At 40.8% G+C, this 16,205-nt stretch overlaps 1 protein-coding gene across 2 annotated transcripts in view; it reads right to left on the minus strand.

Annotated features, from left to right (window-relative positions):
* Nucleotides 1–7,563: 7,563 nt before the first annotated feature.
* hoxd3a (homeobox D3a) overlaps nucleotides 7,564–16,205 on the minus strand; it is a 19,805-nt gene continuing 11,163 nt past the window's right edge. Inside the window, exons 2-4 of one of the 2 annotated variants that reach the window (XM_050048601.1) lie at nucleotides 11,772–11,831; nucleotides 9,645–10,188; nucleotides 7,564–9,257 (exon numbers count right to left, since the gene is read on the minus strand). In XM_050048601.1, coding sequence (XP_049904558.1) covers nucleotides 8,506–9,257; nucleotides 9,645–10,086 — 1,194 coding nt within the window. In that variant the 5' untranslated portion in view covers nucleotides 10,087–10,188; nucleotides 11,772–11,831 and the 3' untranslated portion in view covers nucleotides 7,564–8,505. Of the gene's footprint in view, nucleotides 9,258–9,629; nucleotides 10,189–11,771; nucleotides 11,832–16,205 lie in introns of both variants that reach the window. The other variant, XM_050048600.1, reaches the window with a different exon arrangement.

A 16,205-nucleotide genomic window follows, 5' to 3' on the forward strand; every position in this document is an offset into this window, starting at 1 on the left:
GGAACAAACGGTCAATTCACATTGTTGTATTGACGTAGTGTGTTTATTTTGAAAGACACTGTGTGTAAACGGTAAATATCCTGTGAAAGCGGAAGTGTATTTTGAAAGAAGACAACGCGTGTAACAGGCAGAACTTGACAGAACGTCAACAACCAACACACCCGGGTTACCCTTCACGTTGTATCTTGATGTGGAAGGTCCATGACCAAACGTTGATATGTGACAAGGTCGGCGTGAGAATGTGTTGGAAACACACACGAGTCATGTTGTTACACTGGGTGACATGTTGCTTCATTACCATGAACATGGGCACTGCAGTTTGAATCAATGCCACATACACTGTCCTGCTGCTTAAATACTTGCTGGAGTAAATGTGTATTCATCCACCGCTAAAAATAGTCCCCAAGAAATGCACTGTATACTCCTGTTTGAATGTTGTTTGCTAAAACACACAGTGCCCAAACTATTCAGGGAATTATTTGGGCTTTTATCAAAACGAAACTATATATTTGTCATGGGTATTTAAAGATTTACATCTACAGTAGGAACAAATGGACGTGGAATTTAGTGCCACAGACGGGAAAAGCCAGAAATGTTTGAGAGATATCCCATCACATTGCTCGTTTTGGTGCTTTCATGATATTTTTTAACAAGAGAAGAAATAGACGATATCCCCAGCCTCATTCTTTAGGTGTGCATTTCTATTGATTTTCATGCCACATTCTCCAAACCAGTCTTCATATTTCAGATAGCATTGCTCTACAGTGAATTTTCCTTTAATAAGATATTATTCCTGTTGTCCATAAACCATCCTGTGTGTCAGAGTGATAGAGATCTACCTCACATCCTCAGCAGGGGAAAGACCTCCAACGAAGTGGCATCCAGTCCCCATCCACTGTGAAGGAAAAGTTACAGAGGACAGACTGTGGGATTGATGTTGAAACTTCCTTCCATGGATGAATTGTTAACTTTAATACTAAAACTTATGAATATACTTATTCATTCAACAATCCATCTCTCATATCTAAAAGTCACAGACTATTTTACTGAAATAATGTGTCTGGGATTACAAATGAAAACCACACAGGATCATTCTTTATCCAGCGGACAGATTAAATTCCAAACCCTGTTACTGTAATAGGCACACTTGTAGCTTGCCATGAATTAGAGCTCTAATTATATTAGGTACTATTTTAAACAAAATAACACATTTCTTATGATCCATAGGTGTAATTTATAGCAAAGCCAGGTTCATTTTCCTGGGCAATCAATTTCGTGGTGTAGCAGAAGACTAATATAATTATGTAAAGCGCTGAGAGCTGAGTATCGCAGTCAGCACAGAAGGGTTTTTCGAAGATAAATGAAGATGCAATTTATTCACTCATAATTTCATACAGAAAATGCCGTGAAAGAAATCCATATGAGCATCAGAAAAGGGTAGAGGCACTAATACTTTTTGATATAGACTACCAGAGCATTGTAGTCAAGCCTTGGGTAATGTATGAGTTACTTCAGGTTTCCTCACATCAGTGAGCTATCTTTCACACGAGGAAGGAGGAGAAGAGCCTTTTGGCCAAGCCCTCTAAATCATACCCAGAGGAGCGAGTCATTTATTATAGTTACAATTATATCAATATCACTAACACATAAGAGCTGCGATAAATCCACGCACATCAGTTTCTGTGACAACATGCGTGATCAATGTAGGGAGGTTCCTCAGCTGCAGTTATTCTTAGCAGTTTGGTTGCAGTGTTTTATGAATCAGCAAGCCAACATGCTTTACTCAAAACTCAATGTGTTATGGGATAAGATCCATGTTTTCAATTCTCATCTTCCTTCATGGTTCCTCCTGATATTTTGCATGCATCAACCACTAACCCTGCAGTTACGGCATACTGAATGTGCAAAACAAAGGACCATCTACACTTCACTGGAAATCCATTTCAGTCAGCTGCAGAGGCCAGTTGCAGGAGAGAGGGTGCTGGCAGGGTAAAGATTCATTTTTAAAGGGACAGTTCAACCCCAAACAAAAAATACATATTTTTCCTCTTACCTATAGTGCTGTTTATCAGTTTTAATTGTTTTGGTGTGAGTTGCAAGATGATGGAGATATCGACCATAGAGATGTCTGCCTTCTCTTGAATATAATGTACCTAGATGGCACTCGGATTGTGGTGCTCAAATCATCAAAAATCATACCTTTGAAAACCTCAGCAGCATTGTCTCTTTCCAGAAATCGTGACCCAGTTAGTCAGGATAATCAGGCAGCTGAGCCAACCCTGTCTCACCCAGAAGTCATCGAAATCCGGCGCTTAGCAGTCATTTATGGCATCAGATATCGACGAAAAAAGCAGTCCTCTAACGTTCATGCATGATACAAGGCTGGTTGCCGTTATAGTTTAATGGCACCCAGTGGTGTCAAAAAACGAGGCGGGACAAGAACGAAAGTTAAGGCGGCGAAAGTCCAAGTGGGGCAGGAGGGGTGGTGGATGGGTCCAACAAACACAGACTTTCACCGTGAGAGCAGTGTTCATGACCTAACCCAACCACATGGATCAGTGGTTGAATAAAACAACATCAATTTGTGGTGTTGTACCGACGTAGTGTGTTTATTTTGAAAGAGACTGTATGTAAAGTGTAAATTTCCTGTGAAAACAGAAGTGTATTTTGAAAGAAGACAATGCATTTAACAGGCAGAACTTGACAGCACCCAGGGTACCTTTCACATCGTATCTGGACAAGGAAAGTCCATGACCAAACGTCGAGTGAGAATGTATTGGCCGAGCAGTTTCACACAGGAGGTATTTTCTATATGGGCTACTGAACCACATCCGCCAATCGGAAGTGTGCAGAAGTAAGCATACATCTGCTGTGAGCTCACCTAGCACCGCTAAGCTAGCTAACGTTACAGCTCAGTCAACCTGATCAGGTTGGCTCAGTCAAGGTGGACACCATTAATGTTTACATCTCGCACTGTCGCGAGCCTCTCATCCATGAGTAGATGCACACTTATTTTTGTATTGTAATGCAGTTGGTGGGTGTAGTTTGGTAGAAAGAAAATAGTTCCTATGAAACTGCTCACACCAGGGTTTATGGATTATCTTGAGTAACCGGTTCTTGAAAGAGACATTGCTGTTGAGTTTTTCACATGTGTTTTTTGGCAATTTGAGCACCACAAGCCGAGTGCCGTCTCGTTCCATTATACTCAAGATTAGGCAGCCATCTCTACAGCCAATATCTCCAACACTTGGCAACTCACACCAAAACAATGTAGACAGATAAATAGCCGTTTAGAGGAAAAATATGTAGTTTTGAATTTGGCATGAACTGTCCCTTTAAGGTTTTAGGTGCTTGAGATGTAGCCTAGATAATGCAAAATGGGGAGTAACACTACATCAGTCAGTTTTTCCTCCAGTGCAGCAGTCTTATTTCAGGCTCTTCGTGTTTAACAAACGATTTATTTGGCCATTTAGGGATGATTTTACAAGTGTGGACAGACTTTTCCCATGCAACTTGCCCTGTTTCATAACATACCAACAGAAGGACATATGTAGCCTCTTACAACCAGCACACAAATAATGAGTATTCACATGTGATGCAGCCCTGCAGCAGTCGCTTTCCTTCCAGAAGGAAAAATGCAGTGTAGGCTTTATGAGTTGGCAAACAACAGAGCGTCTGCCTCCTCTGCTCATTCACCTACGCACTGTGTGGCGAATCCTTAATGACAGCAGAGGCCAGAGGACAGGAAGGACTTCTGACAATGGTGTCCTCTAACATTCACATCCTCTGTCAGTGTTTACAGATGGTCAGGGTGTGTGATACAGATCAGCTGTCCTTCCTCCTCGTGTCTGATAGCAAACAATTACTGGACATGAACACAAATGAGGAAAGAAATGAAATACTGTCTGTCAGGTTAATGTACTGCCACAAAATATGGATGTGCAACTGGCTAATACATAAACCCTTTGTAGAAAATGTGCAGTGTAGGTGTGTGGAATATTGTGAGGAAAAATATGATGATCTTTTTGAAAATAAACAAAAATGCTCCTTTTTTCTCTCCTGTAATTTGTATGAATAGTTTAAATTAGAAATTGTGAGTGAATGAGCACCAGATGAAAAAAAAAAACATAATTACAATGCAAATTATGTCATTTATTTGAAAAATATGGGTCTTTCACATATCAAACATTCTCTTTTATTAGTATATATGAAAATACTTACATTACATATACATTATAAATTCAATAAGGCAACTTTTACATCATATAATGGCATAATAAGACCAGGCACTCAATTTGATTCATATTAATATGCCTGAGAAACATTTAGAAATAAAACTAAACACACAAAACTGAGTTCATATTTAAACTATTTTAGTTCAGACTGGAAGACATAAAAGTATGCACATAAATGAACAGGTAAATACATTCATAGACGTGTGCAGATCCACAGTAATGTCATCTAGTAACTTTCCCATCATAATTATAAAAGTGGCAAATTATTTTAAAGCACATTTCTCTGAAATTGGCTCCTACATTTAAGCATTTCAGCCATATTAGCTGTTCTGATTGGATTTAATTAGATTTAAGTCCACAATAATACATCCTGCACTTTACAATAAGTTTCCTCAAATCATCACAGTTTGCTCCATTACAAAGAAATTAGTGAGTTGAGGGATGCTGTGATAAACCTGTGCAGACCTTCAGGCCCCTTCTTTCTGTCACTGCTCCACGCCACTCTGTAGTTTCTGAAACCAGTTCAAACTACCAGCCAGTCCATCTAGTTCTTGTCAGCTCTTGTGTTGAGGTGAAAATCCTTTCTCTGTTCACTTCCGTGAAATGCACTGCTGTGATCTTGATCCGGAGTAAATCCACAAAAACTTCCCTCCACACGACGCGTTTAATAAAAGTCAAGAAACGAGACATTTTCTTACTGATCTTAATTTTCTCCTGCGTCGTTCCCACAACTCCTGCTCCCCTCTTGTCTCTCGAGCCGGCGCGCGTAAAAAAATAAAAGCCCTCTTGGGATGGAGATGAATACTGCTGAGGAGTCATCGCGATATGTTCTGTGCGCACCAACTTTCTTCGAGGTGCTGATTAAAGGATTGTCTTGTGTTGGTGCAGTGGGGATGGAATATTTCTTCGTGCACCCTATAAAGAAGCAGAGGAAGCAGCTGTGACTGCACCTCTTTTATTCTACTTCTAACACTTTGAATGAAAGGCTGCCTGCTTCTCTCCCGGTGGTCCAACATGAAAACCTCCACTGCTGCAGGCTCTCTGTCCATCATCATCCCACACAACAATAAATATCTATCTATATTTATGATTAAATAACCAGCTGTTTCTAGTCAGGATGTCCTGTGCAGAGATGAGCCAATGGTTGTTAGCACCTCTTGTTCTCATTAATAGTTAGCCTACAGTAGGGCTACACTTCCCCATATGTAAATATTACCCTCCACTGAGCAGGCGTGGTCTGCTCTGCTTTTATCCAATCAGGAGCACAAAATGAGCTCCCAGCTGCACTGTCTGCTCCAACAAAGCTGCTCTAGCTTTACTTATTTATGGCTATGATTCACTTGGTATGAAATTGCAAAGGAAAATTTGAGCATAAAACAAGTGCATATTGCCAAACAAATCTGCTGCTGTTTACATAAAATAAAAAATAAATAAAAATTTTTAAAATCAATCAATTAAATCACAAAAAAATATAGAAATAAATAAAACAAAACAACGTAGAATAAAATCAAGTAAATAAATAAATAAAATAAAATAAAATAAAATAAATACGAATCATACTCATTTATAGCAACATAGGACTCAAGTAGTACGTTTTCATATAGTTTTCTAACCTGAACCCACTTTATAATGTAGACTGTTTTGCAGAGCAGCTCTAATCAAAGGAACTATGCTGCTGCTATTTCCAATTGGGGTGAAACTTCCTTTGTGCATGCCACATCCATGTCCAATCACAGAGTCAGGGGCGAGATGAAAAGGATAAAATCTGAAACTCCATTTGCTCCATTTGGTGCCACAACTGTGAGACTTTTAGTATTTCCTACATTGTGTGGTAGCCTTTATTTCCCCATTAGAGTTAATTGTTTATTATGGGGGGGGGGGATCATAAATTATGTTCTTTTTTTTCCAAATTCAAAATTTAAATCTTCAAATGAGAAAGATGTTTTATTTTAGATTAAATAATGTGACTTGTTTCCATGCATTTTCATTTTAATCTGTATTTTATGCAAAATAATGCAGATCACATTTTTTATTAAATAAAATTATTTTATTAATATTCAGCTTGATTTAAAAAAAAAAAAAGAAGAAACGTTTTTCAGTCAATTTTCCAACTGTTATTTTGTAAAGATTATTATTCTAAAGGCTGCATAAATGCCTAGTGCGGTGCAGAGAGCTGCAGTGGGGGAGATGAAAGAAGAAAGAGCTCACCCAGGGTTAAAATGGCCGCCATCCACTGAATACTGAGGTGATTTGTGGCCCATTGTAGCAGCTCAAAGCCAAAATCCAGGAATAATTCTATTATGAAATAAAATGAAATCAACTTAAAAGCTATGTTATTAAATGAATTAGGTGCAGAGTTGGTTTCACTTCACTGCAGGCAGGCTGAAACTTTTTGGGGGAGCAGTGAGACTGTGGGAGCTGTGAGAGGATTTAAAGTCACTGGTGATGATTTCATTTGCTTTGATGCGCTCTTAAATCTGAGAATGTATCATCTCAGAAAATGTGAACACAGAAGCTATTTTTTCTTTAAAAAAAAAAAAAATCTCCCCCCTCCACCATTAAAGATTGAGGCTGCTCGGTTTGAAATGTGTTACTTGGATTTGGAATGCAAATGCTTTGTTCAGGAGGAGGAGGGATCAGCGAGGAGTCTGAAAGCGACGAGTTTTTGATTAATGAGCTTTGAAATGGCTCTCCAGGAGCAATAAAGGATGAACTGCTCTCTCCCTCTCTCTCTCTCCCTCACACACACACTCTCACACACATCCATCGTTGCATCATTTCCAATGTCAAAGCATGTTTTTCCTTCTTTTCCTTTATTGTCACCAATCCACCATCAGTGAATACACATATATTTTTTCTAACTTCCACTCCACCAATTTATGAAACATAATTCTGAATGTGTGTACCGATCAATTAGACAGCTTTGCTCTGTAGCAAAATGGAGCTTATTGTCTCGTCCCAGCAGATATGAAGGTAATCATGTGGCCGATTCTAAACAAAAAAATAGCTAAGTGACATGTGGAAGATGCAATAAGCCCATAGACTCACTTCCCTCGTCCCAATGAAACATCAATAATCTCCAGAGCCTTTTATCCCGCTGAAATGCACTTTGCATTGGATGCATAGAGCCGTCTGATGAGTTTTAGATATCCCGGTGTCTAATTATTGATTGGCTCCCCCTGTTTGGACCGTACAGTAGAGCTGCGGAGTCAATAAGCCTCCTCGGTACTGTTACCTGACAGTGTCACTGGGAGGAATTCAAATAATCAGAATCACAGTGCTGCAGGGTGTTTTGGGGGAAAAATCAACAAAATGCAATAAAAAAATACAAGTTTGAGCACTTTATTTACAAAATGTTAAACACAATAAAATATAACATTTCAATATCATTAGGGTTTCATAAATTTATGGATATCCAACTGAATGGAATAACAATGGAAGACAAATAAAAAATAGTAATGGACTACACAAAATGACATGCTGGTGTGTATAATATTTCATACTTCGATAGTCTACGTTTTGCTTTAGGTTTGACACAAGATTAACCATGGACATATAGTGGTGTTTATACACTCCTATCAAATGCCCCATTTATCCCAGATTTACAATTAGAAATGCTCTTTTTTCAACAATACACTGCGAGTCATAGCATTTTTCGAACCCTGTTTTGCCAACACTTCCAAGTGCACTGATCTGTCCAATCTTACAAAAAACTCCACACTTATAAATACTCGCATAGAAACGATAAATAATGTGCAATACAAAAGGATTTAAATAATAAATAGGCTATATGCTAGTACGAAAGATTATGCCAAAAAAATGATGCGAAATAAATAAATAGGATGCCCGTGAGGAGAGTGAGATCCTACAAAAACAGACGCAAATTTCCCTAAAAGTCCTTCTCTCTAAAGGTGAGCTTCTACTTTCATGATCTACAAGACTTACCTTCAAGTAACGGCATGAAATATTCAGTCAAAAAACTGCGCATTGCACTTGAGAAAATAAAAACAAAAACAAATAACCAAAGAAAAGGAACAACCAGTCTGCCTTTGCGCATCCCCAAATATTCAAGAGAAATGGACAAAGCTGTATTATTTAGAAAATAATTACACAATAGCATTAATAGTAATATCAATAATACTGTAATAATACACACGACTCGCTTGGAGTGTCGTTATTAGACTAGTGAGGTAATAAAAAGAGCGCAACATAATTTTGGCACACATACACACACGCACGCACGCACGCGCACACACACAGAAACCACATATTACAAATGCGTGAGTTTAGGCGCTTCCTGAATCCTTCCCTGAGACGCTTGGTGAGAGGTGAGGTCTGTGTATGTGGGATGGGGATCACAGGGTCCATGATGGTGGTTTCCTGGTATCTGAGCGGCACAGCTGTAGTCCACACTGGTGGATGAGGGGTGGGGAAGATGGCCGAGGTTGAACATGGGGCCCGAGGCTGGCATGGAATCAACAAAATTCCCACCCACATAAACGGGGCTGCCTTGCAAATTGGCGTTGGCAAAGCTGCCGTTGCTCTGCATGCCGTGGTGCTCGTACTCGGAGCCCGGGTACCTCTTCTGTTGCGGGATGCAGCCACCCAAGGGCGCCGTGTACGCCGCCAAACCGTACATGTTTTGCTGGGGTTTGGCGAAGGACGGGGGCGAGGGCGCGTCATAGCTGAGGCTGTTCACGTTTTGGAGCTGACCAGAGTATCCAATGTGATTTGGGCCACTCAGCGGCGGGCTTCTATCCGGGGAGTGTCCCAGGGGAGAGTGCGCGAGCCCTTTAGACTTCTGGTCCTTTTTGTATTTCATCCTCCTGTTTTGAAACCAGATCTTTATTTGGCGCTCGGTGAGATTCAACAGATTGGCCATTTCCACTCTCCGAGGGCGACAAAGGTAGCGGTTAAAGTGAAACTCCTTCTCCAGCTCCACAAGTTGCGCGCTGGTGTAAGCAGTTCTGACCCGTTTGGAGGCTGGTCCCGGCGGGCTCTTCTCATCACTCACCTCGCCACCTGTGAAGAAACAACAGCATCATTTTAGCCTCTTTTGCAGCCATTGTTTCACTGATGCAATCATAAGTAAGCACAACAAGGCCCAGTCCACCTCCTTCCCATACAGATACAGGTAGATTTCGTGGGTGAAGCTGGGGATACTTCTCCCCAATATTTGTAACATGTGCGTTGTCCTTTAAATAAAAACATGGAAGCAGGAGAGGACTTTTATTTTTACAAAATTAAAGACATTAACACCATGAATTGATGCAGAAATGGCACAAACTGGCGCATAAACATTCACCAGAATGCAGGAAATAAAAATCTGGCAGTGGACCCCCAAACCCCCCAAAGTTGAAATGAAACCTACGCCCTTGAGGTATACACACGCACCATCATGGTCTCTACCTGCACTGGTGCAGTTGTTGCTCTTCTGCTTTGAGTTCTGCCGAGTCTCTTTCATCCAGGGGAATATCTGCTTGGTGAGGGTCGGTGTGGCAGTGTTGGAAGCGCTGGATGGGGACTTCTTCTTCTGGGATGCATTGCTGTTGGAGCTGGGAGAAGATGCGGACAGTGGAGGTGCCTGCTGCTCCCCAATACTCGTGGCTTGGCTACTGCTGTTGCTTTGACTGCTGCTTTGCCGCATGCAGTCTCCGTTCAGGTCACTGTCTTTGAGGGCCGGTGGCCGGACAGCAGAGGTCTGGATGGGACACACTGAGCCCTGGTAGTCATTGTCAATGCTAGAAGCAGGGTAGGACTGATGAGCGGGGCCGTAGTTGTAAGAGTCTGGTTTGGGGAAGGTGTAGCCTCCAAAAAGTCCAGAGTTATCGTAATATGTTGCTTTCTGCATTTTGGGGATTCAGAGCCAACAAGCCAGTGAAACTCTATCCAATGGCATGGATGTTGTTTATTCACGTGATTGGTGTTTCCCACCGTTGCTCCAGTCTGTGACCTATACAGAGAAATATATCATGAAGACACACATGGATAAGGCCTACACTCATTACAGCTCCAACTTCTTTAACACTAGCCATTTGAGATTTAGGGTTTAAATCCACAATAAACCAGGATAGTCACTCTGCTCTGCCCAGTATTCATGCTGCTGGAGGCTGTAGCAGCTATTAAATTAGAAATTACCAACTGTCTCTGCGCTGTCTATAGCAGTGATGCATCTCCCAGCCCCAGATTCGAGACTCATCTCTGGCACAAAACAGTTAAAGTTTAACTTGCGTTAAAAGGACCCTCTGGGAGGCTTTAGGAGTCCCTCAGAAATAAGCTGAATCAGCATTTGACACACACGTACACACAATACCCTTTTCACTAATCACAAGGCCTGAAAAAGCCCGTCATGCATTGTTCCCTGCAGCAGAAATATAGCCCACCAAGGCCGCGCACATGCGTTTGGATCACTTGTTTACGCACGCAGGAAGCTAAATACTCATCTCCTGCACCGTTTGTTATTAATGTTAGTATTAAAAATGTGGGTGATAGAGGTGTGTGTGAGCAACTGTGTGTGTGAGAGAGAGAGAATGAGAGGGGGGTGGGGGATGGTTGAGTTAAATATGATATTTCATTAGCCTTAACACATGCCTTAACCCTTATATTTTTGGTTGGTTGGTTGGTTTTCTGTGTTTTACCCATCCATGCAACATTTCCCTTACTTTTAAATAATAATTGAGAAAAAATGTATCTATTATTTTGGATATTTTTAAAAGCAGCCACATTTATTTTCAGAATATAACACAGAAACGCGCGTCAGCATTTGCACCACAAGTTGAAACACAAATATCAAAGGGCCCTGTACTGTATGTTGGTGGCTCGAGGAGGTGCAGCCTGCGCCGTGCATAACAATTGCACCTGTCAGTGTGGACCGCGGCAAAATTTATGACCGCAAATGTTATGGTTGTAAACGGCCTCAGAGAGGAATGAAAAGCAAAACAGTCCTCAAGACTCGCAGCCCTCAGAAGTGTAAAACTAAGCGTAGGAGGAAGGCAAGGGAAAGAATTTCATAGTCGGCGACTTCTCCCATACAAGAGGCTCGGTTTATAAACGGTGCCTCCAGTCTGGCTGAGCGCGAGGCTGCAGCCAAACACCGAGGTGAAAGACTGAAGACATTTCTGCTGGGTACAAAGAGGCAGGGGATATAGGTGAATACGCATCGGTTAAAATGGTGAAATTCTTCCTGATTTTTAAGGCTTTATAATTTGCATGTCTTTAAGCTATGTTTTAAAATAATGTAGCCTAAACATAATGTTATTTTTTTGTGCGTAAAACAGTATTAAGTGTGCTGTTGCTCATTAGGCTCTATTCACGCGGACGCACAATTGGACATACTGGAATGGGACTCCGGCCTGCGCAAATAATTACCCGTACAGGCGAAGTTAAAGTCATCCCTCATGTCTGTGTTCGTGATTTAAGCCTCCTGTGAAACACTGTGAGCACCGTTAATATGTTGCCTAATAACAAATCACCCTTTCACCTTGTTAGCAGTTGCTCTGTGTTGTCCACTCCCTTCATTAAAGAAATGTTACTCACCGAAATCTGCGCAAATCTCTTTTATATCCCTCACGCATTCATCACTGCTCCCACCTCGACCTGGAAGAGAAATAAAATAAATGGGTCTTAACATTAGATTTTTTTCCTCTGTTAAATCACAGTCAAATATTGGCTGCAAATTCGATGCATACAACTATAAAATAAAGATTAATATCATCAGGCTCAGTCTTTTCTTCCACGTTTAAACAAATGAGCATTAAAAATTAGTAATTTAATTTAGCTAAAATCCAAAAATATATTTTAATTCAAATTATTCCAGGGCAAATAATTATTTCATTTTTTTTAATGTATTTATTTGGCTTGTTTAATTTTGCTGCAGTGACCACATATGACATTTTTTTCCAAGTCTCTGCTTGCAATGTTTGAAAGAAAAAACTCCTACATGTGCACTTTTGCCACAAAGAGCCAGCCCAAATATTTAGCAGTCATAAGCTTTTTTAGGTGACCTTTGGGTCATTTAGCTTTAAGTCAAAGTTTAATGAACAACGAGCAGTTTGGCTTCAAGTAGACTCAACTCTCAAGTAAATTCAAAGCAGCTTTTCAGCGGTGAGTGAAACAGGAGAAGCAGAAGATGCTCGACCGACGGCGAGAAAGCAGAAATTAAACCTCAGGATATTTTCGGTGATTTGTTTTTTTAACGTCTATTTCCTGCTTGTATCTGAGGATAATTACTTAGAATATAGCTGTGGAGATTTAAGATTCCTTTGCTGAGGAATATTTGTTAAAGCTGGTCGATAATCTGCGCCTGAAGTGCTTTTTGAGCACACTGGGTTACTAGTAGCAGACATGGCCCTCTTTTCACACAACAGTGTTTTTCGCCTACGCGTTGTTACGGTAAGTTTGGTGCACACAATGGGCCGGACTCAATGTGGAGGGTTATTATCCCAGTTACTCGTTTCTCCTGGTTAGCCCTTCAAATGCAGCTCATATTTCAAGTTAAACAGCACTCCAGAGGCGTTTTATTGTTGTTGGAAATGTTTGGCACATGCGAGAAATAGCTGCAGCTGATAACAGTTTGATAATACTGTGTCACTGTTGTATGGAGGAAACTGCAAGGTTTGGTTTTTGCTGGAGAAAATACGAGCTCCTTGCGAAATGAGAAATCACCAGTTGCTGGAAAATGTTTTGTTTTAATGCTGATTTTGGTGAAAAATCAGCTGCTATTGCGCAAATACGCACGAGCATACATGGAAATGTTGTGCGCATAAATCAAACCTTAATACACATAAGCAGAATATGAGCAAAATTAGGAATAATTATATTGAAATATAAAATAAATAACCTTTTATTGTAGCGACTCATGCCCAGTATTTAGTCCCAACATCAAATTTAAAAAAAATATTCACGGGTTACAATTATCCAAATGCAAGTGAGCCAAAAACGCATCCAAAATGATATGAAAATTAAGCATTTGCCTTTATCCTTGTTCACTGTCCAGTCCGGTAATCCTTCAAAATATCCAATATGAATTCATGTATAATATAACGTTGCAGGTTAACAAAGCCATACAGCTGAAACCACATAAATCACGGCAAACGCCAGTGTGACGATAAGACAACAAATTAATGTGATTTACGATCCAAGAGTCAAAAAGAAAAGTTCCTCTCCTACTTCTTCTTCCCTCCGAGCCGGTTTTCATCGAAACGTGAAATCAGCTGAAAAGCAGCAGGGGCAGCAGCTCGAGCTCAATCTGTCGATAATATTTGAACGCGCTTCTTCAAAAATATATATATATTAGAAATAATGAATCTGCTTTTGAGGAGGTATGGCTGTGGACTCCATATCCGCACGCTCGCCGGCGAGAGAGACATTAACAAGCATCAGCTCCTTGAGTGGAATAAATCATATATATTTCCTTGCATTATATTAACCCGTGGTTAAAGGTTGCTTTCTGCCGTGCGATTGCTTACCTGCGAATCAATTCATCATAAAGCAGCTTCCCTCTCAGTCTCAGCTCCTTTCCACGCAGTCTCTAGAATAAATCCTTCACCCTTTGTCTGTAGACAATGCTGTCCTAAACCTGATCTTGCTGTTTTTCAGACATTTCCATATACCAGTGGAGACAGTATTCCCGAAAGAATGGAAGGACTCGCATTCAACTACCAATAAAAAGCGCACAAGGTATCCTTATTCCAGAAAAAAAAAATCCCTGGCAATCAATCACCCATTGAAATATACAGGAATTCAGAAAAGGGATAGGCCTGTGCACATTTGGCGCTAACATTAGGGGTTTTTGGGGTGTTTCGGAAGCTTTGTGGTGACAAATAAAGGCGCTGCCTTAAGATACAAGCATATTTGTTCACGTGATTGTTCTCTTCTACAACCGAGCCTTACCTCACCAATCCATTTTGATAAAGGGTGGCGTTTATTTCCTCATCTCAACTGTGTGAAAATGTTCCACTGCCTATTTCTTTTCATCTCCTCCCGAATTACAACCCGGCTGCACTTCAGTATTTAAACACGAGCATCATATTATGGGCTGTTGTTAAGGTATTAATAATAAAGATTTACACACTCTCCTCCTCTGTTAGAGCAGCTACAGCATCTACAGTGCAGTGTGTGTGCGTAGGTTGCTATTGTGAATTTCTCTGCTTTTTTAAAAGTCACAGCAGCTTTGTAATTTCCTGCATTTTGTGCATTTTCTCCTCACTTGTTTTTAAAAAAGAAACTGAGTTCAATTTCACAGCAAAGCGCGCAAAGTGGGCCTTAAACGCACCACGGCTCTGTATTTTGAATAATAATGTGAAGCAATACTATTATACTTTCTATTTATGTCCTGTTTGGTCGCTCAGTAACTGCGATGATGTGCTTTCTTTTAAAAAAAATGATTTATGAAATAAAAGACATGTGGTTTTCTCTTCCAGCTGGGGCTGGATTGTATTCAAATAAACCACATTATCATCTTTTGTTTGTTGTGTCTGTCTTCACACACTGCCTCAAACACAAAGAGTGGGAGAGACATGTCTTCTCCTGCATTGTTTTCAATACCAGAAAGAAAAAAGAAGAACAATGGCACCGTTTGATAACCAATAAATAAATATATTGGGCTAAAAAGACTAGGATGGATTGGAAGATTTGGAGCGAGCGTCGGCTGCTTCAGCGGTGGGTTATCTTTGCTGAGAAGAAGGAGGATAAGAAGAAGAAGGGATGCAGGACTGGTAGCGTCGCAGCATATGTTCAGAGGGTAATAAAAGTGAAAGATTTACAGTTTTCGCCCGGCCCCCCAACAGCCTCGCACCCTTTCAGGAATTACTGAGAATGATTTACAAGGAGGCAGAACTGTCAGCCTGTGCCCAAACTTCCACGACTTCTTGGAAATCAGAATCAAATCATCCCCCACTCACACTGAAAACTGTAGAAATGCACCTCTGTCCTCTCAAGCACAAAGCAAAAATAAACTATTATTTATCTTGTGCTGAAAACTATAAATCAAGATGCTCATTTCTACTTTGCAATTTATAATTTCAATGCTGTTTCTCTTTTTTAAGAAAAAAAATATTGAGTGACTTTTATGTTTGCAGTAAATTGGTAAAAATCTGAGTTAAATTCTGAATAAAGACTCAGTGGGCCCTGTGGAGGGGCCACACTGAGCTGTGTCCGAAAGAGCATTTATTCAGAGCGAGCACCCATAAATATATGTCACTGCCCTTTAGTTTTTACCATTTATCCTATCAATCCCTCTCAAGACTCATGCGTAAACAGCAAGCTGCAAAAATTCTACCATTTCTTACATATCTGCTAAAAAAATGAAGACATGCACACAGCGACTAACCACAGCATATACAACCCTGCTCAGAGCGCACACATCAAAGACAGCAATTTATCAAATATCACGACATTTGATATCGTCATTTCCCAGCTCGGGCAACATGAAAAATGCTGAAATATTTACCTACCCAAGCATCCATCGGTTCGGATGTGTTGCTAAAGTGCGGGGCTACGCTTGCGCCGGGTATCGGATATTATTTTCTTGGGGGATCTCTTCAGTTTTCAAGTCTGATAGAGTCCTTGCGATTAATGACGACGCCGTGTTTCTAGGGGGACGTGCTGCATTAATTATTTAGACAATCACGTGGTCGAGAATAGAGAGCGGAGTGGTATAGTCTCTGGATTATATCTCTGAATGCAGACAGCGCACTTTAATATATCTTAGGGGGGTTGTCTGGCTCGGAGAGGCTTCTGCGAAAACAGCTGGAAATCAAATATGGCCGGATGGAGAGCAACGACGTTGTATTCCTGCACTGGGTGCAGTGTCATTGAAAATGGCACTGCCTTTGGCTCCCATTTATTGCTGTTCAGACATGTAGGTCAGTGTGGCTACACACTGTACGTTGTAGTAGGCTGCTCTGACCTGATAATTACTGGAGGAGGGGGGGGGGGGGGGGGGGGGGGGGGGGGACTGGGATGGGATAT

Source organism: Epinephelus moara, chromosome 7, assembly GCF_006386435.1.
Source record: "Epinephelus moara isolate mb chromosome 7, YSFRI_EMoa_1.0, whole genome shotgun sequence".
NCBI classification, from domain to species: domain Eukaryota; kingdom Metazoa; phylum Chordata; class Actinopteri; order Perciformes; family Serranidae; genus Epinephelus; species Epinephelus moara.